Source organism: Silurus aristotelis (assembly GCF_946808225.1).
Source record: "Silurus aristotelis genome assembly, chromosome: 3".
Taxonomy (NCBI): Eukaryota; Metazoa; Chordata; class Actinopteri; order Siluriformes; family Siluridae; genus Silurus; species Silurus aristotelis.
This window is the reverse complement of record NC_139576.1, coordinates 35,531,770-35,559,104: the sequence shown is the minus strand read 5'-3', so window position 1 is coordinate 35,559,104 and position 27,335 is coordinate 35,531,770. Positions and strand designations below refer to the sequence as shown.

General features: G+C 38.1%; 1 protein-coding gene and 1 long non-coding RNA gene across 3 annotated transcripts in view; both read left to right on the top strand.

Moving 5' to 3' along the window:
• The window catches only part of gypc (glycophorin C (Gerbich blood group)), a 29,841-nt gene extending 18,616 nt beyond the window's left edge, over window positions 1-11,225 (top strand). For both annotated transcript variants that reach the window (XM_083537275.1, XM_083537274.1), the window contains exons 3-5: window positions 6,250-6,282; window positions 8,193-8,231; window positions 9,909-11,225. In XM_083537275.1, coding sequence (XP_083393401.1) covers window positions 6,250-6,282; window positions 8,193-8,231; window positions 9,909-10,105 — 269 coding nt within the window. In that variant the 3' untranslated portion in view covers window positions 10,106-11,225. The remainder of the gene's footprint in view (window positions 1-6,249; window positions 6,283-8,192; window positions 8,232-9,908) is intronic.
• Window positions 11,226-12,037: 812 nt separating this feature from the next.
• On the top strand, window positions 12,038-14,156 carry LOC310723851. The gene is made up of 2 exons (XR_014532808.1): window positions 12,038-12,331; window positions 12,500-14,156. It is a non-coding gene; the product is annotated as an uncharacterized lncRNA (long non-coding RNA).
• Window positions 14,157-27,335: the final 13,179 nt, after the last annotated feature.

Genomic DNA, 27,335 nt, shown 5'->3' with positions numbered 1-27,335 from the left:
AACTCTGGGAAGATTTTCCACTAGATTTTGGAAGGTGGTTGTGGATATTTGGGTTTATTTAGCCACAAGCTAATTCAGGTATTGATGTAAATTGGGGAGCCCTGGATGTGAATTCAGCATTCCAGTTCATTCCAAAGGTGTTCAGTAGGATTTAGAGCTCTATATCAGGAGATCCTTCAGTCCAACCCATGTAAAGCAAATCTTCAAGGTGCTGGCTTTGGGCACATGGTGGAACAGATAGGTCTCGCAGTTCTGTAGGGAAAATTTCATGCTCCCACATCCAGAGCTGTCCTACACAACTGTGTGCATTGTGGAAACAGTTTGTGAAACAAACACAAATGGCTGGAAAAATCAGACCTCCCAAGGCTCTGGGTTACTGATCGGAAGTTCAGGTGTTCAAGCTGGCACTCTTGGGGCTCTTGAGCAAGGGTCTTAACCCTCTGTGCTCCAGGGGCACTGTAAAATGGCACGGACCTGCACTCTGTTTAAGTCCTGTTATCGCCAAGATGCCAATATTGGGGCCCTTAAGCAAAGCCCTTATTCCTCTGTGCTTTGACCCTAGCTTCCTAACATCTCTGTCTTATGCGAAAAAAATAATTTTACCATGGTTTGGTCCTGAGCTCGGGTTATTGCACATTTTCTTGAATTCCATGTGTATTTTTTTAGGATTCTCCAGTTTCCTCCCACCTATTAAATTAATATCTCTGTGCCAGAGACTCTGTCCAGAATAAACCGGTTGCTGGAGATAAATAAAAACGAGTCTTAACCAATTTTATTGATCTTCACTCTCTCATATATCCTCAGCTCTGTCTAACTCTATATATATAAAAAATAAAAAACTATTTCCTATCAAGGTTGGTCCTTGGTACTAATATTAGTGCAGTATCTCACTATACATAAACATGTCGGAGCTAATTTACAGGCAGAATACAAAAGGGTGTGTGAGTCTCCAGCTCGTTTGAGTCTTCTGCAATAAAATCTACAGACCTACAACCTAAAGCCATTTTTAACTGAAGTTTTGGAATAAAGAAAATACAGGCTACATACGCATCGCTCAGGGACTAGCACTTAGCTTGGAGCTTGGAGCTTCGGTTAGATAGGAGAGCTCCGACTGACGTAAGCCAATAAAGCAATTTGCGAGATGGTCTTAGCAAAATGCATACGGTGTAAAACATGCCGGTGCCCAACCTGTCCTAACCTGAAGAACGTGTCGTGGCCTTGACACGCGCTCCCTCAAGCACCAATTTTCTGATAGAATCGTTTCTGCAGGCCGTGAAAAAAATGCAGTGGCTTCTTCTACCCGGGTTGATAGAGAACCGTGATAGTAAAAACATCCGAGGAGAGGGTGAATAAAGGCCCGTAAAACCTTGATTGTATATGGGCTTCAATTTTAAGACATCCTCTCGCCAGTAACTGACAGATTTACACGCCACCATTATATAATTTCACAAGTGGGTCTTCGCATATAGCAGTAAATAAATGGTTCATCACTATTTTCACACTAGCGTAGGCTAAAGGTTATTTTTCCCCTCAAATCTATTGAGCAAAACCTTTTTACAGCAAATCCTCTCTTCTACAAATTCGGCATAACGTGTCAAAGTTTTCTACAGAAGTCCAGCTGTAGGAGAACTCCCCTCTGTTCTATAAGTCTGATACTCTTGGTCATACAAACAATGCGGTCCCAAAGATTGCTAAATGTACTACAAACCCTTCATTAGCACAAAAATTCTGACTCTGCTAAATACTAAGAGTGCTAGCCTGAGAAGGGTTTAGCGAAGCATTTGGGAACTGTTTTCACTCTAATTAAACTCGAGCAACAGGACCACAGCTGAATGCTTGTTTGACAGACGCGGCAAGCGAAGTTATTTTGTCCTCACGTGAGATATAACGGGCCATCATGACATTTCATCTTCTCGGACATCATCCAAGGGCCTCAGGCTAGCGTGTTTTGACACACCACAACCCATCAGATAATCAAGCCAGAGATAACCCCACGTGAGAGAAAACCTTATCTTTAGAAATACTACCCGGCCCCCGGTGGCACATCACAGGCTGGTAAAAGTTGCTGTAATTCCAGCAGCAGCTTTTGAGTAGTGCGTTCTCAAGGAGTGTGATAAAGTGTAAAATCGATAGCAGATTAATGGTCACAGTGTTGCAATTACACAGGGAGTAAATGCGTTATGAGCGAGTGTAACGTAGTGGAAATTCTCGCTAATACCTTTTCACAGTTCAAAGCCGGGAGTCACCTTGTACGGTGTTGTAGATCGTGCACACGTGTAACTCTGATAGCTTCTAATCTGCCAGAAAAATCAGGATCGGATAGACGGAACGCCGAGCTTTCTTCGGAAAAGCGGTTTTGTTCCGTCGGCTATGTAATAAAAGAAGCCTCTGAAATCATGTCGGGCAGATAAGACAAAACTTTGGCTTGTTGTGCTTTTCTATAGACAATGTTAGTCTTTCACAAGGTTGCCAGCTCCTTAAAAAAAACACATATCCAAATGAAAAATCTCAGGCTTTTACAAGTCGTGGACAAAAATAAAGAGCGTGGAAACAAAGGCTACAGAACAAGCACAATTCCACTATCTACTATTATTGTTTATTGGTAGAAAGATGCCTAGGATGAAGGCACCAGGCAGGATGAGAAGAGGCTGGCCAAGGACGAGGTTTACGGATTTAAGAGTGATTTGGAGACGAATAATTCACTTTGGCGATCCCTAAAGGTAGCAGCCCAAAGAGGAAGATATATAATATTTATATGTATACCCATATTGCACCAGCTTTTGCACCTTGGCAACTTTTTTCATACACAAACATGCTCTCCAGGTCATCATGACAACACACATCTGTATCAGCAGGTCTGTATACCCCTGTAATATACAGTAACATATCTTCTTCTTCTTTCGGCTTCTTCCATTGGGGGTCGCCACAGTGGATCATCCGTCTCCATACCCCCCTGTCCTCTACATCTGCCTCTTTCAACTCAACTACCTGCATGTCTTTCCTCACCACATCTATAAACCTCCTCTTTGGTCTTTCTCTTTTCCTCCTTCCTGGTGACTCAATCCTCAGCATTCTCCTACTGATATACCCCATGTCCCTCCTCTGCACATGTCCAAACCATCTCAATCTCACCTCCCTCGCTTTGTCTCCAAAACGTCCTACATGCCCCGTCCCTCTAATAAACTCATTCCTAAATATACACTAACATATAAACTGTAATATTAAACTGCAGCCAATGCGGATTGAAGCGACCGAGCAGCAGCCAAGAGCTCGAGAAGCAGAAACGCTGATCATTAATACCATTTTTGTGCATTTTAAAAGGGTTTTTTTTGTTTGTTTGTTTGTTTGTTTTTTTACTTGAGGTACAGTATTATTTGCTCTGTCTTAAAAATATATGAGACTGTCGCTTAATTCCTAGACAAGGTAGGAAAATAAGAAAATGTCCATTGTTGAGACAAATAAAATTACATTTAATCAAATTGAATAATTCCAAAATCATGTGTCTAATGATGTAATAGTATGAAATTCAAATGTCCTTCCACAGGACCAAGATTCATCCTCAACCATTTATTTCCTCGACATTTGCTACTTGCCTGCATTCCCACTGGAGTTTATTAAAACCTAAGACAAATATTTTAGGAGCATTACAGAACTCCCTTCAGAGCTGTGGCGGTGTAAAGGTGGACACTTTAAGACGGTGTTCTTCTGGTTAGATCAAATTCAAATGGGTCTGGACAAAGGGTGGAATGTGGATTCTGGATAACTAGAGGTCCTGCTTGTTTCTTGAGAAGATCTGCTACTGATAGAACTCCTCGAACAGCCCGACTGGTGTTAAATGGCTTTGCTGGAGAGACTGAGCATTTGTTCAGCCATAAACTAGGGAGGTGCACCATGTTGGAATACCTCATTTAAAATGTAAAAACCCACACAGCAAGCCAACAAAGGGGAATTAGCATGAATTTAGCCTTGCGAACAAAAAAATAATAATGTTCACCCCACCCAAGTGCTGAAGGGCACCAGTGTTTCAGAGTTTGGCTTGCGGATCCAATGTCCTTCCCATGTGGAGACAATTACCATTGCGCTTCAAAAAAAGCCGGCTTTGGACAGGATTAGCTCCAGTTCTGGGAAGGCGATGAAAGCAAAAGACTTCCCTCTAGCTCAAGCTTTACACCCCCTCCTCTCCTCCCCGGAGTGTGCAGCCCCTAAAATGTGTGAAAGCATGAGAAGGACACTAAAGCTCCTTGGCATCTAAATGCCTTTTGGCTCTCGTTGGACCTTTTTTTGGTTCCACAGCAGCCTGAAAAAACAAAGAAAGGGGAAAAAGAAATGATCTTCAGATCTGGCTGTGCTGCACAGATGTCCTCCTCCGTGTCGAAGCTGCTTGCAGGTCTCACTAACGAGGCTAACGAGGGATGTTACCGAGTGAGACCGGCTCCCCGGTGTTTGCTCTGCAAATTTAGCCGGGATTTGGACCTTTTTTTTAAGAGGCGTTAAATGCTGTTAAGGACAAGGGTGATTTTTTTATGTTCAGGTCCACAGGTGAGGATTAAAGGATACAGGCAGTATATCGAAGTTACAGGTTAGAAGGTGGGAAAAGTAAACCTGGGAAACATTTGTTCGAACATTACATACAGAACATTGTATTCAAACACAGAAGGAAGAGGTTAGAGAGTTATGGTTTACATGGTTTGGAGTGGAACATCTTCAGCTATAGAGCTCCAACCCTATTAAACACCTTTAGGATGAATTCGAAATACAGCACAGGCCTCCTCATCTCACACTTTTTCACCCTCCTCACACTGGAGGGGGTTCATCCTGCCTGTCATTTGTGCGAAGGAAAGAAAAAAGTGAAACGGTCCACTCACAGCAAGAGCAGCCATCCTGTAAATCAGCAAAGGATCATTTTTAGGGTTGTGCTTTCAATTCCTCGGAGACTCCGAGGAGAAAAAAAAAATACAACTCGCCGTGACTCCGCAGATTCGGATTTCAATCGCATCATTAGTCATGTGAAACGTTTATCTGGGACGCCTTGGGTTTTTTTTCTTGCATTAACATAAAGAGTGTTTCAGATTGCATTTCTATAAAATCCCAGACACATCATCAAATGTGGCACGGAATAAATATTAGGTTTAAGAAAGAAACCTTGGTAGAAAGAACTTGGATCCCGTACTGCAGAATTTTTTTGTACTGTTTTGGCTTATGCTGGACGACTAGACGACTTCCTTTAGGCACAACCTCGTTTCAACTCATTTGGTAGCACCAGTACTCATTTATTTCTTAAATATTCACCAATCGGGGAAAGGTGGGCGGTGCCAGGTGACCATTTATCCAATCCGCAAAATAGTACACTCGTTTGATTGTTGTTCCTCCTTTTGTTTATATTTGTGATTTATCCTGTGATTGAGATTTATTTCAAATCATCTAGGTTTTAGGTCGTAACAATATAAAATGTGTGTTTGTGTGTGGTGGGGGGGGCGGGGGTGTGGTGGGGGTTGTGTTTGCACGGGTGTTAAAACGTATATAAAAACACGTTTTATCACTTTACGGCGGGAAAATAAATATCCTGGAATTTTTGGAATGATTGGTAAGAAAAAATGAGTACCTTCACTTGCTAATTAAGTAGAATAAATGTTACTTGGCCATTTCATGACAATTTAATTATTAAAAAAATTATTTATAATTATTTAATAATTGTTATGAATTATGATACTTAATTTTAATCACTAATAATTAACAATTCATTAATTAATTAAGATTTTTTTTGTTTTATGTCTTACATTTATTTCTTTATTTTATTATTAATATTTATTTTATTTACTTTATTTATTTATTTATTTATTTATTTATTTTTTTTTGGGGGGGGGGGTATTGTGTTGTATTGCACTGTTTTTTTTTTTTTTTTTTAGAAGGATTCAATGCTCACGTCTTCATTTTAGCAACATAAACGTCCCAGCAGGTTCTAATCGTCACACAGCCTCATGTATCAAATACGTGAACTCCCCTGAGCAGAAACACGTCCTACTCTACATCTACTCATCTTCCAAACATGAAACCAAAAACATGGTTTTCATCCGTAGCTTTATCTTTTCCCACCCCTACCTCACAAGCTAACACATCGTCAGGGCTGGAGCGTTTCCTGGCGGACCAAGTTACGAAGGAAAGAACTTCACAGGGGGAGAAAAAAAGAGAGGAAGAAAAAGAAAGAATGTGCTTGTTATTAACACCATGTTTGCACTTCTGTCTTGTCAGGTGCTAGCCAAGCCACCGGGGGAGCCATTGTTGGTGAGTTTTGTTCTTTTATTAGACATAAGGGATTATACTTTTCCATTTTTTTTCATTTTTGCTGGAGCATAGCTCACTTTAACAAGAACAATTGTTTTTTTCAGAGCGAAAGAGGAATAGAAGTGCAATGTTTTCGATATTTATCCACAAATTTTCTTTGCCTTTTTTATTATAAAAAAAAACTGTACTTGGGAAATTTATTTTTCTCATTGTTTTATCTGGAATGGATAGAAACGTAGGTAGGTAAGTAGATAGATAAATCACTTTACCCTAAAGGAAATTCACAAATTAATTCATGTAGATAATTATTTCCTATTGAGAAAAATGATAAAATACGAGAACATTTTAGTCTTAGAGCCCATCAGACTTAATCTTCTGAAGAACCAGAAGAGCCTGCTGACCTTCAGGCTCCTTCCAGGACAGCAGGTGTGCCATTATAGAGGACAAATGAAGACATTAACATATGGAAGAGGCTTATTTGATAACTTCAGTGGTGGACTGTAATGAAGTAAATTTAATTTGTTAATGTAATTAAGAAGATTTTTCACGTATTTTTTTCCAAAACATTTCAAAGTCAAATATTTGACTTTTTACTCAACTACATTTTGCGAAATCAGCAGTTGCTTTTTTATTTGAGTAGATAAAAACGTACTGGTCAAAAACGCAGCAATCCACCAATCAGGATCGAGCGATCGCTCTGTTTTGAACTTGTTTGGATCGGCGCTTGGTGTATCTACTGATGACCAACATACAGTTCAGCATCAGCAATCTCCACAAAATCTGCCCCCACTGTCCTTCAGTAAAAAGTCGAGTTCGAGGCCGGCAGATGTTCCCTGTGCAATAATTCATGATTATCTTCAATCGCTTCCTTTAACGAGGTTTTTGTCCCCGCGGTGGCGGAGACGACGAGGCACGATGCCACGCGGTGAGGGGACAGCTGTCTATAAAAACAAAGCCTCATGAAAAATTCACCGACGTTATAATAACAAAGTCAGAGGAAGGTAAATATTTCATAGAGGTCAGGACGTGGGGGATAAGGAAAGCGTTGCCGGACCTCCCCTTCACATGCCGGGGTAATTAAGCGGGCCGGCGATCGGCTCCTGATCAGTGGACGAGAAACAAATGACGGATTTGAATGGAGTTAAGCTTTTTGCATGTCTATATCATGAGAAGATTACGGAAGCACGTTTCCCGCTACATAAAAAAAGAAAGTTTGCCTAATTACGACTTTATTTCTCGCAATTCTGACTTAATTCCTTCAAATTGTGAAGCGCAATAAAAAAGTCGTAATCGTGAGAAATAAAGTCGTAATTTGGCAAAAATTTAAGTCGAATCCTGAGAATTCTGATTGACAGAAATCGATTTGGAATTGCAAGTAAAATGACGAAAAAATTCCAAAAAGTCCAAATTGGCAAAAATATAGTCGGAATTGTGAGAAATTGCAAGGAAAATGTTAGAATTGTGAGAAATGAAGTCGGAATTGTGGGGAATAAACTCGGATTTGCTCGAAAAAAAAAGTCGGAATTGCGAAAAATTCAGGCTTGTGAGAAATAAAGTTTGAATAGACAAAATAATACATTTGGAATTGCAAGAAAAAAAATCAACAAAGTCAAAAATGGCGAGAAATATAACAGAAATCAGAGGAAATAAAGTGGGAATTGTGAAAAAAAATTGCAAAGAGAAAAGTAAGAAGAAATAAAGTCAGAATTGGCTGAAATAAAGTCGGAATTGGCAGAAATAAAGTCGTGATAGCATGAAATACATTCTTGAAAGAATTGCGAGAAATATGGAACTGTGAAAAATAAAGAAATAAGTCGCAAATAGTCTATCAATTTTTTTTACGTGATGAAAAAGGCTTCCGTATGAAATACTATCGGTAATACATTTTTTTATGTGTGTTTCAATCTTAGAAGACTCAGACAGCACCTACTTCAACGTCATCATCGGAGGTAAGTCCGAGAAGACCTGTTACGCAGAGTTTATCCGAACGGTTTACACGAAGCACCCCGAGGTCTCTTCATTTCGTTCTGACTTTTAAGAAGAGCACTGATCTATCGCTTAATCATAGGACATATCTTTGTACTCCGAGCTAAGCCGCTCGCTCAGATTGCTCCGGTCTGAGGTATTACAGAGCCATTACGGCCGGCCTTCCAGAGCTGCGAAGTCCAAGAGCTGATATAAAACACTGTCACTTTCTGATGAAGGAACTCATAAAAGGCCATGCCTGTGTGCCAGAAACATTAAGGCGCTTCACTCCGAAGGTGCTCCATCCTGACCTAATGCTTCCAATTTTCTGCTCTGCGACTCGCGGCGATGTCGCGCCTGTAAAGAAGCTCAGCGATTCGCCCCCTGAAGGAAAAAAAAAGGCGAAGATCGCTTCTGTATTAGATTCGCCTTCACGGGCAGAGGAGCTCCTTAAGGTTATACGAGGTCAAAGAAGGAGGGATGAATAGAAGCTCTAACTTAATTCATAGAAAAAATGTTAGTAATGGAATACACAGACAGGTGACTCATTAGACCTGACGAATCAATGAATCTTCCCAGGAACTCGGACAATTTTTTTTTTCCAGCTTAATGAATCGGCAAGGCCACCCCATTGTGCGTAGTCATTCGGGAAAGTTTTTCGGAATATGTGCACTATATGGCAAACCTTCAAACCTTCACGCAACACAATCTCCTTTCTTTACTCAAAAAAACCCCCAAATATAAATAAATAAATAAACTCTACCAAAAAAATGTTATCAATAAACATTTGCTTTGCACCAAATCGAGCACCAAAATCCACCATAATGCACACATCCGGCAATTAAAACCGTCCGTGTGGAAACATGGCAAAAGTTCAGTTTGATGTCCTAAAGATTTACGCCATTTAAAACACCACAATAACAAAGAATATTATGTCTTTATGCTGTATGTTGAGTTTGGATTCCCGAATATTAAACACACATTTGCATAAAGCGACAATGTTTAGAGTATTAAAAACTTGAAAAGTATTTATTAAAGGTACATTTAGAACAGATACAAATGTGCGATTGAGTTGGGATTAATCACGAGTTAACAATCGTGACATTAATTATTATTATTTCGATTAAAATTATTAATTTTAATCGACACACACACACACACACACACACACACACACACACACACACACACACACATACACACACACACACACATACACACACACACACACACACACTATATGGCAAATTACACAATTGTATAGAAATCCGTCTATAAACCCTTTATAGAGCTCTAAACCCTATTTAACCAAAGGTTTGGGATCAATCAGAACGTCGTCAAACTCCTCCTCACATCACTACTACATGACTTTAAATTTAACAGGAGTGCCTGTTGCTGAAATCTATTGGAACATGGAACAAGAGTGCAGAGTAAATGGAGGAAAAGTGCTCAGGTGTCTACACATTGGTCTATATAGTCCATATATATATATATATATATATATATATATATATATATATATATATATATATATATATATATATATATATATTTCTATGTATGCACACACACCTATTTAAATGTTTCTCATTTCATTTCATATATGAAACAAACGGTCCATGTATCAAGAAATATCATCATGTTCATGTCTCATCCATCAGCCGTCATCACAGCGGTAGTCCTGGTCTTCATCTGCCTGCTCTTCGTGCTCTTTCGCTACATGTACCGACACAAGGGCACCTACCACACCAATGAGGCCAAGGGCAGCGAATTCGCCGAGACGGCGGACGCCGCCCTCCAGGGAGACCCGGCTCTTCAAGACTTAATGGACGAGAGCAAGAAAGAGTATTTCATATGAGTTGTGCAGAGACAGAATCCCAAACGAAACGTTTGCTTAAAATGGTTCTTCAACCTGAACAGGTTTTTTTTTTATGTACACGATATCGGCGAGCTTCCCATCAGATCTGAGTAACTCACACGTTCGAGTTCACCGCCAAAGTTTATACGCTTTTTTATTATAATGGGAACACGGAGAAATTTAGAAAAGGCTTTGGGTAAATATTTCACCTAGTAGCGTCTGGATCTCAGCGAGAATATCTCACCCAGGGGTGTTCGAATAAAAGCGCACATTTATTGGGTGAGAAAAAGAGAAAATCGTGTGCGTTCGAAACAAATCAGCGGGTAAACGAAGGCAAAAATGGAATATAAAATGACTATTAGCCACGGAGAAGACGAAATGGCAGGACGTGACTATAAGGCTGTGGGGAGGGAAAAAAAAAAAGAGGTGAGATATCTTTCGCATGCAAATCAGATGAAATCTTTCATTTCAATCAGTGTGTTTAAACTATGCATTCGCTAAGAAACCAAATCAACTGCATGGATTGTAATTTTGTCTTGTTTTTAACACCAGCATGCCGGATTTCGAAAGGAAGCGCCGAATTTGAAATGAAAGCGTCGTTTTAAATCGATCGTCCTTCCATTTTAGCGAAATTAAAACAGGCTGCGTAGGTTGCGTTCGTTCAGTTTTTTTTTTGCTTTGATAATGAAAAAACAATAAAAAAAAATTCCTTTTTGCCCTACAACGGCATTTTATTGCAACGTAAAACTAAAAATTTAAGATTACAAGATTAAAGTCATAGGAAAAGAACAAGGAAGTAATAATATTTTGAGGATAAAAGTCACGTGTCAGCGTTCAACTCCTTCAGGTTCGTTTTCTTTGATCATCATCCTCATAAACAATTGAGAAAAAAAACATCTCAGCGAATAGCACGCAGATGTAACCGTCGATATCCTTAAATAAATACTTTTTTTCTACAGAACCACGTCCTGAATAGCCAAAAGACAAAGAATTTCAGAATTGCTACATCGTAACCTAAACTACGATTTAACCAATTCCTCCACATTTTTCACAATTCTGTGATAAATTTTTTTATTTTTAATTTTTTTTTTTTTTTAACAATATTACCACTATAATCTCATATAGTTTCAAGTTTTTGTTCTCCAAATATTCCGACTTTGTTCTTGTAATTTCGACTTTATTCTGAAACTATTTCGACTTTCGCAAAATATTTTGACTTTATTCTCGTAATTCCGACTATACCCTAGTAATTTCGACTTTATTCTAAAACTATTTCGACCTTCTCAAAATATTTCGACTTTATTCTCGTAATTCCGACTATGCCCTAGTAATTTCGACTTTATTCTAAAACTATTTCGACTTTCGCAAAATATTTTGACTTTATTCTCGTAATTCCGACTATACCCTAGTAATTTCGACTTTATTCTGAAACTATTTCGACCTTCTCAAAATATTTCGACTTTATTCTCGTAATTCCGACTATGCCCTAGTAATTTCGGCTTTATTCTGAAACGATTTCGAATTTTAATTTTTTTTTTTATATATATACAATATTACCACCATAACTTTATTCTGAAACTATTTCGACTTTCGCAAAATATTTTGACTTTATTCTCGTAATTCCGACTATACCCTAGTAATTTCGACTTTATTCTGAAACTATTTCGACTTTCGCAAAATATTTTGACTTTATTCTCGTAATTCCGACTATACCCTAGTAATTTCGACTTTATTCTAAAACTATTTCGACCTTCTCAAAATATTTCGACTTTATTCTCGTAATTCCGACTATGCCCTAGTAATTTCGACTTTATTCTGAAACTATTTCGACCTTCTCAAAATATTTCGACTTTATTCTCGTAATTCCGACTATGCCCTAGTAATTTCGGCTGTATTCTGAAACGATTTCGAATTTTAATTTTTTTTTTTTATACAAAATATTTCGAATATTCCCATATTGCCATCACTTTAATCTTAGATTTCATTTAACTTTTTAACGTGCCTTTTAAAGTGCTCAAAATGTCAAATATTTAAAATGTATTTTGTTCTTATCATATTCTTACATATTTTATGGATTTTGTGGTTAGCATGAACAACCAGGATGACCAACCATCAGTGATCGATCAGTGGCTGCATCCAACATTAGAGCTTCATTCCAAGAAGTTCATATGGATCAATATGTGATTTTCAAGTAACGAATTGACGAAAGATTGACAGGAAATGGGAGTCCCAGACATGTCCAAATTTCACAATGATATGCCAAGCATACGATCTCCAGACATTTGGTGGAGAACAATGAAAAATAACCCCTGCCAGGTCCAACACCACGTTCAAAATGATTCAGATCATTAATCAAATTTTACTATTACACAAATACAACATGAGTAAATGCAGTTTTTTTAATGATGACATTATTAATTAAGGCCTTATGTAAAAAAAAATAATAATTTGTAGCCATTGTGTGTAAAAGTATCTTGGTTTTGTAGTGGCTTAGTTAAAGTCCAGACTTAAATCCTATACAGATGCTATGGCAACAAGCTGTTCATGCTCGAAAACCCTCCAATGTGGCTGACTTAAAACAGCTCTGCAATGAAAAGTGGGCCAAAATTTCTCCACAGTGATGTTTGCCAGTTATAACAATCGCTCAATTGCAATTGTCACTGCCAAGAATGGCACAAACAGTTATTACGTTTAGGGGGCAATTACTTTTTCACCTCAGGCCAAGCAGAAAAAAAGATTTATTTTCCCCTTAATAAGTCCTAAGAGGCCATGCATTATAATTATTTTTTGCTTTCTTGTTTTCTCGTTATCATGATCTTTAAATGCCAAATGTTTCCAGGCGTTAGTTAAATGCTGGGATGAGGGTATAAATGTAGCAGGGGAGTATGTCGAAAAATAAATGCAGCGTTCACTCTTTTATCTTATAAACTTAAAAGTCCCAGTTTGACTAGAACACCCTTATATATCATGGGGTATGTGTTGGCATCTGAAATCTCTATCAAAGTTACAAATTTTCCACAGCAAATATAGACTTTATCTCAAGTTTGAGTGCCTGATCAGAGTAAAAGTGACTGTGATCATCCCTGAAGCTGCCTGTAGCAGATGCTCTTATGCCAATGAACAAGTGAACAATGTTTATGTCGAGATCACAAGAAAATTCAATCATGATCACAAGATAACAACTTTTATGTTGAGATTATAAGAAAAGTAATTTTATGTTGAGATTTCGACAAAACAATTTTTGTTATGTCGAGATGAGACTTGTGTAGAGATCACAAGAAAACAACTTTGGTTATGTTGAGATTATAAGAAAACAACTTTTGTAATGATGAGATTATGAGAAAACAACTTTTATTATATCGAGATTTTATAAGAAGGCAACTTTTGTTATGTTGAGATTATGAGAAAACAACTTTTATTATATTGAGATTATAAGAAAACAAATTTTGTTTTGATGAGATTATGAGAAAACAACTATTATATCGAGATTTTATAAGAAACAACTTTTGTTATTTTAAGATTACCAAAAAAACTACTTTTGTTATGATGAGATTATGAGAAAACAAATATTGTTATGTTGAGATTATGAAAAAACTACTTTGTCAAGATTACGAGAAAACAACTTTTGTTATGTCGAGGAAATTATTTCATGATCACAAGAAAACAAATTTTTTATGTTGAGATTACGAGAAAAACAGAAAGAAAAAACTATTAATATAATGCATGGCCTATTAGGACCTTCCATAAAATTATTGTTTAAAAGCTGCATTTTGTGGTTACTCGGGTAATTTTTTTGTAATATTAAAATTTGCTTGATGATTTGAATCACTGAAGTGTAACAAATGTTGCTCTGGTTTGATCATAGCAGTACCACATCATTACATGCAAATGGCTCCAGAGTGGAAATTTCTTTCTAAGAAAAGACTTTCAATTATATAAAATTCACTGGGACTCCCAGGTTAGGATTGGGATGTTTACGTTGAAATATGGTGCACTTCAGGGCATGGGTTATAATTAGTATTATGAGATTTGAATTTTTTCCAACTGTGAATCCAAAAAAATGAATGAACGCAACGTTTATGGAGCTAAGACCAACATGGTACTTGGTTCTATGACTTTTTTCCAATTGCTTCACTGTATGAACATAACCAGGTGTGCTATAATATCAAACTGTGTGTATATATATATATATATATATATATATATATATATATATATATATATATATATATAGGTTTAAAATCAACTGATTTTGGATCACAGCATGCTCAGTGAACCCAAAAAACCATGCAGAACTCAACCCTATTTCCTGACTAGTAGCATTTTGGTTTGGATCTGAGCAGCTCAGATGCTTCAGTTCGCTTCCAAATTTCTCCTGCCTGTTTTTGTCACCTGTCACATCAATAAAGTAAAGTGAGCTTCCTCTTCTGGCAAACAAACATGCCCGAGCTGAACTGTAACACCGTAAGTAGAGGTTTTTTTGGTGTGCTTTGGCTCATGAGGCATCCTTTTCTCCTCCAAGCTTTCTTCATTCCATCACTTTGCAGCAGATTTCATTTTCACCGTGAATGTTAATAAGTCTCCGTCCAAAACATTGACAAAAATAACCTGCATTTTAACATGATCCAGTGCTGGACGACAATCAACACACACACACACACACACACACACACACACACACACACACACACACACACACACATACACACATACAAATACACACACACATACTCATGCACACTTATTATTTACATTTACAGTATATGCAAGAATTACTAACAGAGATTCAGTATTTACTGGTTATTTTAAACTGTTATTTTTTTTTTATCTTTTTGATCGAAATGCAATATATAACATGTGGAAATCACTGTGATGTGACTGGAAAAGCTCATAACTAAGCTTCTCCTTTGAACCCTATTAACTCCTCAGAGATATTTTTGTGTCTAGATATAATGCTAATGTTGCCTCCTATAACTGTATACCTGTACCATTAGTTCCAGTACTCCCAGTCTATTAGTTCCACTACACTTACTGGGTTATTTACAGTGTCTACTGAATGATGTGCTTTAAATATGAGCCAAATAACAAGCCGACTTTTATTGCAGGATGAAGAAGAAAGAAAGAAAAGTACCCATCTGTCTTACCAGCAGTGTTTATTTGGGTTGATGTGAATAAAGTTGATATTGTACATGTTCGATTGCCATTTGTGCCTTTGAGCATTAAAATAAATATATTGAGATTAATGAATGCAGAGTAACTGGACTGAGATTAATGAAGAGAAGAACAACACGTGCGAACGAAGAGAAACAACGGCGAAACTCGACAGGCTTTAAAACGTCCATTTCAGTGTTTAAGCATTAGTTAGTTAGTTAGTTAGTTAGATAGATAGATAGATAGATAGATAGATAGATAGATAGATAGATAGATAGATAGATAGATAGATAGATAGATAGATAGATAGATAGATAGATAGATAGATAGATAGATAGATAGATAAAAAAGACAGGCAGACATACATAAGAGACAGACAGACAGACAGACAGACAGACAGACAGACAGACAGACAGACAGACAAGACAGACAGACAGACAGACAGACAGACAGATTGATAGATAGTTAGATAAGACAGACAGACAGACAGACAGACAGACAGACAGACAGACAGACAGACAGACAGACAGACAGATAGATAGATAGATAGATAGATAGATAGATAGATAGATAGATAGATAGATAGATAGATAGATAGATAGATAGATAGATAGATAGGAAAGACAGGCAGACATACATAATAGATAGACAGACGGACGGACGGACGAACGGACAGATAGTTAGATAAGACAGACAGACAGACAGACAGACAGACAGACAGACAGACAGACAGACAGACAGACAGACAGACAGACAGACAGACAGACAGACAGACAGACAGATAGATAGATAGATAGATAGATAGATAGATAGATAGATAGATAGATAGATAGATAGATAGATAGATAGATAGATAGATGCTAGTCCTGGTTCTGTCTTCACAGTAAGGTGACACTATGCAGTGCAGGTCCGAATGTCCTGACCTCCCCCTCCTTATCTGGAAGTAAATTTCAGACGGACCTCCACATGCAGTCCAAGCCTCCAGTCACAAACGATTCGTCTACTCATAATGACTGTCATGTGACTCAGATATTTTTCATGTGAAGCGATCTCGGCCGGATCGTCATCAAATAAAAAGAATGCGCATGCATAATGAATAACCGCTACTGATACCTCACAGCGTGAGCGACTGGCACTCGGGTGCAGGCCTCCTCACAGTTCCCCAGTACAGTTACACTCGTACTCCTGCAATAATACTGCACTCAGAAGCAAAAATCGCAAGTCACACAATTTCTGTGATTAATTAACAGCCTCAAGGACACAGTTGGGTGGGAAAAAAAAAGACCGGAGCTCAAATTCACACAAAACCTTCTAACCTTCTCACACAACCTTCCATAATTAACAGAAACTTGCCTGTGGTTTTCTTTTTCTTCCTATTTTTCATTGAAAACTTTTTAGAATCATAAAGAAGACTTTCAGGTTACAGACCAAAGATGAAACTTTTACTACTTCTCTGGCCAAAACAGCAAACTGAGATGAATAATCAGAGAGGGTGGACTCGAAAAATATCCAGGTGAGGGTTTTTTTTCCCCTCATCTTCAACTGTCCAGTTTCAGTGGCCATGATACTGAAGCATCCGAACCCTGGGGGTGGTTGTTCTGCTGTTTATAAGATACACATCTATATGATGTGCTTGAGCATCCTTTACCAAATTTAGTCCTCATTTGCTGTTAGAAGAACCTCTGTGCTCATTGATTTGGGCTCATTCATCTTCAAGAGTGTTAGTAAAGGCAGGTACTGATGTAGGGTGGGTTAAGGAGAACAATTTATCTCAAAGGTAGAAGGTTTCATAGGATTAAGATAAGTTTTGTAGGAGGTCCTCCACATCATCCAACCCATGGAAAGCATATCTTCATGAATCTGGCTTTGTGTAGAGGGGCTTCACCATGCTGGAACAGGTTTGGATTTCCAAGTTTGAGTGAAGGGAAATTTAATGCTACTTCATCCAAAGACATTCGATAAAACTGTCTCCAATTTGGTTTGGAATCACAAAAGATTGGGAAAAATTAGATTTCAGAATATTTTTGTCCATATATTGCTATAAAAATTTCAGATATTTTGTTCCTTTTCAAGCTTCAAAGGAGGTAAGATCAGATTCCGAATTGGTGAATATTCCAGATGTGTTCCAATTCAGCATTGTTATTTTCCAGGAAATGGATTGTGCACTGTTAACTTTTTGCTGCAGGTTTTTATAGAAAGCATCCATGCCAGTGCTGAACTCGAATGACTAATTGCTTCAATTTGTTTGTGTAATTAAATCGTAATGGGCGAGTAACTTTAAACGAACTAGCTAGAAAAGATAATATCCTCATTAAAAAAAAAAAAAGAAAAGAAAAAAAAAAAAAAAAAAAAAAACAGTCCCCAAGAAAATAAAATGCCAGAAAATTATTTCTATCCCTGATGCAAGAAGGTTGCAAAAAAAATAATAACAATTAAATAATAAAACGAATTTACATATATTACATATATTTACATAATTTATATATATATATGAAAACGTTTGATCTCTGTCATTTCCAACAAAGGGTATAAAACAAAATTTAAAAAAAATTTGTTATTGACCAAATACTTATTTTCCACCATAATTTACAAATAAATTCTTAAAAAATCAGACAATGTGATTTTCTGGATTTTTTTTATTTATTTTGTCTCTCATAGTTGAAGGCCTCTCTCAACTTTTTAAGTGGGAGAACTTGCACAATTGGTGGCTGACTAAATACTTTTTTGCCCCACTGTGTGTGTGTGTGTGTGTGTGTGTGTGTGTGTGTGTGTATATATATATGTGAACCACTAAAGAAATTCGCCTGGTCAAACAAACAACTGTAGAAATGAAATGCTATCAGGGAATCGGAGTGAATTGAACAAATTATATCCCCAAGGAGAGCTTTTGCTGGGAATATCGACCATTATCTTGAGTACAACAAATATACTATGCATCAAATCAACTCCAGTCAACTCTAAAGGAAGAAATGAAGGAAGACTAAGACTTATTGGAAAGTCCCACCGCAAGGTCTCAATAAATTCTTGTACCACACCACGGGTCAATAGTGGTCTCTGCTTTTATTTTCCCATCTTCTGATCAATGCATATTACTTTCAGGAATATAAAACAGACAGAGTTTTATTGCCCAGGCTGTTATATATACGATCTGCACTGGAAATATAAAAAAAAAAAAAAAAGCGTGGACGACAAACACAAAAATATTCTTAAAAACCAAAAGTCCTTGACTTTTGAGTGTTATTTTTTTGAGAACTTCACTTTAAATGATGCACCTTCGAGTACCTTTTATCAGGAACGTACTTCCATCATTTTAAAATATTCATGCGTCTGCATCATTTTGATGTTCGGATGATTTATTCATTCAAGAGAGGTAATTCAAACTAAAAGCAAATGATAAATATTCCATCTCAGGCGGGCATCACGGGCGACCCGAGGAACGACAGAAATAAATTTGCGAAAATGGATGTCGGCGTGCGTTTTCTCGGTGTCTTGGGTCACGAGTGTTGAGTGAATATATCCCACGACTCTGCTCTGTGCCAGAAGCGAAATATACTTCGGGCTATGCAGATTGGACGGAAGGAGAAAATAAAAAGAAACTACAGTGTTCAATGCTACATTTTCAGGCATGTAGAAGAAAAACGTCTAGGTCTGCGATTTGCGTCACCAAGATTCGCACTTTCCAGATAGAATTAATGAACGCATGCTCAAATAAATATGGACAGCTGATGCACTTCTACAGAGTCTTCTGTTGAGAAGTTGAGACTTCTGTAGGCTCAACAGTTGGTAAACACTATTTGCTAATAGACCGCTATAATATACATGTCTATCAATTCCACTACAATAAACGACATTTCAGTTGCAGGTTGTAACATGTACAATATTGAGAGTTAAGGAGGGTAAATACTAATGCAATCCTTTACCTTCAATAATACTTTATTAATACTATTAACACTTGAGTAAAAGTATAGATCCCTTGCTGCAAAACGTACTCAGTTATAACTTTAAAGTCACCAAATCCAATATGACTTGAGTAAAAGTATCTGATTTGATCATCACATGTTAGTGAAAAGCCAAAAACAGTCGATTTGTGAGGTTTGGTTTCCTAAAATCATATTGTCCACGTCAACACTACATTAACAACAATCAGATAAACACAACAGCCTTTTCAACATGCCAGAATAAAACCAAGATCAATCAAGAAAATACAAAAATTAAAAACAAGGCAAAGTAGTAAAACGATCTTTCATAAAATCTTCAATTAAGAAATTAAATGAGAGTATCATGTAACAAAATAGAAGAAGCATTAATATTCAATAGACAAATTAAATTAAAGTAAATAATTGTTGATAAATTCAGATCAAATATTTAACAAAGCTCTAGTTCTCAAAGTTATTTATTTTTTTAATTTATTAAAAATCTTTGAACTAAAAATAAAGCCTGCGGTTCAAAAAAGTCACTTACAGGCAGCAGATCTGATTCAGGTAATGATTATTGTCACTTTTATATTGCGATATAATAAAAAGTACATCTAATGAATCATAAACGTAGTTGAGTAGTAGTTGTACCCGACTTAACCCACCTCTTAATACCACCATTATCACGTCATTATCAATTATAGAAACCATCAATACAATACAAAAACGCAATATAACAACACGTGGCATTACAGAGAGAGAGGAATTTTACATATGGAGGGTAAAAAACATTTTACTAAAGCAAGAAACCCAATTAAGTCTCCAAACCTCTACACTACAACCACAACTGTGCATCTACAACATCTGGAGCAGTTCAGAATCAATATTTGTCTAATAACATGACAAAAACATGAAAAATGTAAATAAAATACAACCTACTCACCAGAGATGCAGACTCATAATGTGCAGCGCCCCTCAGGGGCTGTAATCCAGTGGTACCGCTCGTATTCACTGCTCTGGAAGTAGTGAACAAACCCTTTCCCGGTGCTGAGACACGCTAGCTAGCTTCGGGGTTGGACGACCTCCTCACGATGTCTAGCTTTTCTGGAAAATGTATTTTTAAGTATGTCTGAGACCAAATCAAATCTCTCTTCCTCCATAGGCGTAAAAAAGTCTAACTCAGATGTATTAACTCTGAGATACACGTGTTTTTACAGTCAAACTTGCCTGTAACAGTTTCCGACTGACCAACCAATCAGAGGACGGAAATATGCTGACGCTATTCTGGGCCAGCGAGCTGCACTGTGAGGAGAATATGAAATCTGATTGGTTAAAGAAACAGACCTGTTGGTAATATTCTCTGAGGTAAAAAGGCCAGCAGTACTGACTTTGAAGGCCCTGAGCAGATTAGATTGACATGGCAGCACATAGAGGCTGAAATCTGATTGGACAAAAAATCGAACATCCACATACACGTACTGGAAGCAGTGCAGCCGAGAGAAAACACTACGACATGAGGAGAATAACCTGTTGGAGATAAATTAATACAATTTCATGAAACAAATACTAGAATTTAGGTTGTAAATAAGGGTCAGTGCTTCTGATAGTGTTTAGGCCAGCAGAGAAGGCTTTGCTGCCACTGTCTTTGATACTACTACTACTAGTAGCCAAAAAATGACTTAAGTACTGCAACGAAGAACATTTACTCCAATACTGACAGATACAAAGTTTACATTCTAAAACTATGTATCTAGCGTTTGCTTCAGCATCTCCAATAAAATGTAAATTGAACTTCTCATAGGAATAATATGAGAATGACGTGAACGACCAAAAATTTGCACCAAAATCCCAAAATGTATTGCAACATACAAACAAAAGTGGACCTGAGAATCATACATAGAAATCGGTTTATAAATTTGGAGATGTAGACCAGATGGCCTACTCATGGATGGAGATCTCTTCAACTGGAAGGTCATTCATTGCTGCTGAACAGCCTAAAAGATTCATGAGATGACTTAAGAACCATGAAGATGGATTTAAACTGTTATAAATATAAATCTTCCTATAATTGTTAACAGCAATTAATAGTTTTGCATTCAAATGTCTATTAGTGAACATTTAATAACCTCAAAAACGATGGTACTAATGACTAAATGGACTTTTTGTTCGACTTTTCCTTGGGTCTAAAATTTTGCCTACTTCTTGCACAGGTATAACGTAGAAAATCTGTGCACTATTAATACCTGGATGATGAGAATAAAACACGCTTTCGACCCGCTTAGCCCACCCTACACGACAGAACTTTTTCATCCAAATTGACCAGTGCTTGATTGGGATCGATTTCAATAATATGAGCTACTGCACAATAATATGTTCCTTTTGGGTTCAAAAGCTTTAACGTTCTACTGGAGACTTTATTGCCCTATAAAAAACCAATACATAGCGTGTAGCATGTGGATTAAGTACAGCATTAGCGCCTTGGGACAGTAGTTTATCAGGATGGAACCAAAGCCATGATTCTATTTAGATTTCTTCTACAGTGGAGTAATTCCACTGAATAAGTAAAGTTTAATGCGAGCAGCTATAGGGAGTCCCTTGGTGTGAGATGAAGAGGGGTGTAACAGAGACTAGGGGATTTGGATCATCTGCAGTGGGTTAACAGTAGAAGCTGTGTGAAACAAGTAGTCAAAAGATGCAGGAACTGCAAGATGTGGATCCACAAATGTGACCACTGAATCTTCTTTTTTTGGCTTCTCCCATTAGGGGTCGCCACAGCGGATCATTCTTCTCCAAACCCCCCTGACTTGTACATCTGCCTCTTTCCCCCCAACCACTTGCATGTCTTCACTCACCACATCCATAATGTACCAACCCAAACCTCCACTCTCCTACACTTCTCCATTCCCTGCCGTCTCTGTAGATGTTTTCCTCCTCTCCTTCTCCTCCTTCGGCCAACAGTAGCCCAATTTCCACCGGTACCCTGTTGGTTAACAATATCTGTGGGGGTTGTTGGTAACCCGGGCCTCGACCGATCCGGTATGAAATTCTGATTCCTGATCCACATATTTGATTTGGCACATGTTTCACGCTGGATGTCCTTCATAATGCAACCCTTCCCATTTATCCGGGCTTGGGACCGGCACTGCCAGTGCACTGAAGAGTGCACTGGCTTGTGCAACCCTAATAACGTGAAATTCTGCGTAAAAATGGCCGGATCTGCCACAGAGACGTTTGACATGACATACGTTGTTGCGATACGCTGTTGGCACGGGCGATACAAGACCGAAAGAACATCACTGGAAGACGAGAGATCAGGAAGACCTTCTAAAATGTCGAAACCTGTTTCTTGTGTGGGGGAAATCTTCCACTCCAATCCATATCGCCAATGAGCTGGATTTGTGCACGGGAGAATTGTCTCGCTAAAACAGGAGGAAGCCTCCTCATGAAAGTGAAGAGAAAATTTCATCCAAGCTCAGACCCCCATAATATATTCCTGGCTATGAATTCCAGCCAATAACTCAGATTCCAGTTCCAGTTTGTAACTTGGACAATTTTGCAGTGATGAGGGTTAAACAAGTGCTTAAGCATGTGCCTGACAGATTACTCTTGTTTCCATGACACTTTTCGAGACAAACCCATAGCCTAGGATCATTATTTTTAGTCTCAAACGGATTCAGATTTTCTTTTGTTTTCCTTTGTGATGCACGTTTCACGTAACATAATCGTGCAACAGACTCAGGAGGCACGTTTTTCTCAGAAGCATAAAAGAAAAAAAAATCCAAGCAACACCACTCGACGCTCAGAATGTGAGACGAACAACGGTCAAACAATCGCCTGCTTCCCAACAGGGATAAAAATATATAGTCTAAGGAATAACTCGAACAACAGATGTTACACGAGGTCAAACACAGCAAAACAAAGTTCAGATCTTGCAAGACTTCACCAAGTTCTACAGAAACTTGTTGAACCGCAGGTTGTAAGGTCATGCTGGTGTTACAAATATACAATAGAATTCGATTTTGTGAAAACATCATTATGAAAAGAAAAAAAAAGAAAGCCGGGCTCACAGAAATAACTGCTGATGTCACATAAACGTAGGGAGTAATTACAGACGGGGTCAGATAGGGGGCGCAGGGTTGTGAAAGGTCCCGGTTGAACTTTGGAAGTTGTAACTTAAAGCGTGAAAAACACAAATTACAACTTAATAGATAAGATTCACGAAGATTTCAGACCTTCAAAGAGTAGATGCCAACCCCACGAGCCATCTAGAGATGCTCCAGCTCCAGGTGGATCCCATTTCATGAAGATTTTGGACTTTGGATTTAAGGATAATCGCTGTATATCCATCATCGTAATTTTAAAGGCGCTAGCGTGGAGGAGTTGGTGTTTCGCTGTTAAATCTACAATGATCTCAGATGTGGAGCTAATTTATGAGTTCCTGAGGAGCACCTGGTTCCACAACTCCAACCGACTGTATAAGACTGTAGAAAGGACATCATATTATAATAATAAAGTCTTTATTTCATAAAGCGCCATCTCAAAGTGATGTTACATCTCAAAAAGCTTCTCAAGCATAAAATTGGAAAAAGAAAATAATGTATAATAAGAAGAAAATTGAAACCAATCCTTCCAAGTTTCAGAAGCAGATTAAAAAAAAAACACAAAGATTTAACCTGTTACTTTACATTTATTTACTTTACTCATAATTACACACTCCAGTGCTCATGACATTTCTCACTTTTCCGGTGTTTGCGAAGTCTTTATGGTTTATTACCCACACTCTTGGTGTCACCCAATAAAGGATGGATTCCCTTTTTGGTTCCTCTCAAGGGTTCTTTTCACACAAATCTAAATCTAGGACTTTGTTCTAGAATTCTTACATTCTGTAAAGCTGCTTTGAGACAACGCTATAGAAATGCAATTCTATCGAATTTCTATATTATTGGAACATTTTCTATTGACAATTTCTATTAAAGCATCCATTGAACCAGGAGACCCAAACTTGTTCCAACATGAGCTCCATGAAGATCTGCTTTACATGGGTTGGAGTGGAAGATCTCCAGCTATAGAACACCTTTGGGATGAATGTGAACGTTGACTGCACCCCAGGCCTCCTCACCTTCTCACTTACATCAGTATCTGACTTTAACGCCTTCATGGAGCTCAAATATTCCCAAATCCAGAATCTTGTGGAGGTTATTATAACAGCCAATAAAGGACTAGATGTGGAACGGGATGGTTCATAAAGAACAAATCTTGTGATCAGGTGTCCACAAACCTTTGAAACTGATGATATCTTTTATTTTGCTAATCGGGGATAAAAACATACATTTAAATATAAGTGAATTTTCTTCAATAATTCCTACATTCTGTAAAAGCTGCCTTGAGATAATGTCCATTGTGAAAAGTGGCACAAAAAAAAAAAAAGAAATAAAAAGGAACTGAATAAAATGTATCAAACACGTGGCAAAAAAATAAATAAATAATTATTTTAGCGGAAAATTTGATATCGCCGTTTATATTCCCGAAGTCTGTTAAAGCGAAATTTGAAAGGTAGCGAGCTAAATGGCCTTGCCATTGAAGCCGTTTTTTTATTTTTTTAATTCAACAATATCCAGCACGTCGTGCTGCTGTAAAAGCGATGGGAGCGAATCAAACAGCCTCGCTAAGCTTTTGCCGCTTTCAACACAAAGGCTACAAAAAAACCCAACATGTTGCCAACTCGTATTTTCTCGCAGTCTTATCATGCATCAAAAGAAAAGAAGGTTTCTGTGTGGTTTTCTTCTTTCTTTTTTTTCCTGGTGGAAAGGGCGTGTGGGGTGGGAGTTGAGGGGTGGGGGGTGGCTGGGGGTGCAGGAACGAGGGGTTAGGAAACATCGAAATAAACCCGAAGAAAGCAATTTGTCTTCGACAAGTGGCTCAGCACATCACGGGATTTGCTGCGAGATTTGCCAACACTCAATCTTAATAGATGTCACGGGGAGCTCGCTGCCGGAGAGAAATGCAAAGTGCAGGCAGGACACCAGCGAGAGACATTACGGCTTTCGGCGTTAATTCGTTATATGGGCGTGGGATAATCTGTCTTCGGATCCCGTGTGAAAAATTACGATATTCTACTATTTTTTTCTTCTCGAAAGAATTGTCATTTTTGGACTAGAAACTAAATAAAAAATAATAGTAGAGGTGTGACTACGGAATACAGATATGTGGAATCTTTAACTGGAAACTGTGTTTGTTTTTAGGCGAAAACTACATTGTGAGGACATTACGCCAAATTCCTTAGGATGTCCAGCATGACATTTTCACTTCAACCAAGGAGACCCAGCTCCAGCATGACAATGCTTTTTGCACGCCATTAAGATATGCAGTACATAGGTTAAAGATCTCCTGCTATAGGGCTGCAACCTGAACACCCTTGTGGCTGAATGAGCACAAACCTCCACAAAATCCAGTAAAATGGTTCAAAAAGCACATAGCAACTTTTGTCAGCAGCTTTGAGAACAGATTGGACACAGTTTTCACCTTATAATACACTGATTTTGAGGAAAACGTGTGGTGGTGTTTAACAAAGGAACCATGATGATGGATTTAGATTATCCATGACATTTCTATAATTTAGAGTTCTATCGATTTCTAAAAAGCTACTTTGGAAAAATGCTAACCAAGTAAAACAAAATAGAATTTTTTATTTAATATTTTAATTGCTAACTTCAGAGTAATGGCTGTTCGCTTTGTATCGTGCCACGTTGTTGTGGAAACGATATTTTTCTATATCTTTACATATTAAAAAGTTTAGTACAATATACACCAAGAATACACGTAAGTAAAACAATAGACAGATATCAAGTTCTAAGGTACGTTACATTCAATTAAGGTTCAATTGTTCCCTAAAACATGTGGTTCTTTTCATTTTGAACTCCTCCTGACCTGCACCGTAAGCTTTCCTTTCAATATGGCCGAAAGAGTAATTACGTACAATTGCGGGAATTTTTTTTTTCCGGTACGTCTTGGTTGTACGTACCAGAAGCGTAATCAGTCGGATTGTGTGGAAATAATAGAAAACGCAGCTAACCGTCCGTAAATCCTGGCATTATATTCCACCCAGTCGTCAGTTTCATTTCGTTTTGAAACACTGTACCCGTAGTGTGGTTTCATTGTATTATTATATCACATTTACATAATGAAATGCACCCCGAGTAGAACAACGAGCTAAGCAGCTGCCAGTACAATCGAGCCGGGGCCAAGCTCCATACCGAAATCCCTCACTAGGCAAATCAAGTTAGGGGGAAAATTCATGATGAAGAAAGCTTATGCCTCTATCTCTCTAGAGAGGAGAGAAACCATTGGAGAAAGATTTCCATTAACCTACTTTCCCCCTCCACCCTTTAGGATTTCCTTTCCCGCTGCTTTGGCCTTTAACCCGTCGCGAAGGCCAAATCCAGTCCAACCACACCACCTTTCTCCCGCAGTGAGGGTCGTCGATGTGACACTCAGGCAAACATCTGGACACGCGGAGGGGTGAAAAAGGGGTTGGACGTGCCATTTCAGTTATATTTAGGCTGTTCAGATTCACCAATGTAAGAACGACCGTGACAGACGATAACCCTGATGTCCTCAAAAACACCACAGGACAACATGGCCTGGGCAGTTTCACCTCAAAACTGAACCAATCAAACAAGTTTTATGGAAATGGTGGACTTTTTTAGGTTTGTTACCACAAACTTGGAAAAATCAGCATGAGCATTGTGAGGAATGACTTACCATGGTTACCTCAAGGTTTCTTGCAGCGACACATGGTGAGGTCTGCGAGATTTTCCACAAAATGTCTAGCAGACATGTTGAGCTTTAAGCAGATACATAAGGGTTTGGTGGAGGAATGGACTCAATACGTGGATCCCCATATCAGTGGTATGGAAACCAATAAACCGAACCCTACACCCTGCTTACTCGACATCACTAATGCTCTTGTGGCTGATTAGACAAACCCTCTAAAGACTCTCGTCAATTATTTTATTATTAAGTCATGTACGACATTGAGACAGGTACGACATAGCAATGGTTTGCTTCCAACATGGAGGACCAGTCACATCATGTGACAAAGATGGGATACACCCCATTGGTTCAATTTATGGGTCCTCATCTTGCAAGAAACGAGGTGAGGTAAC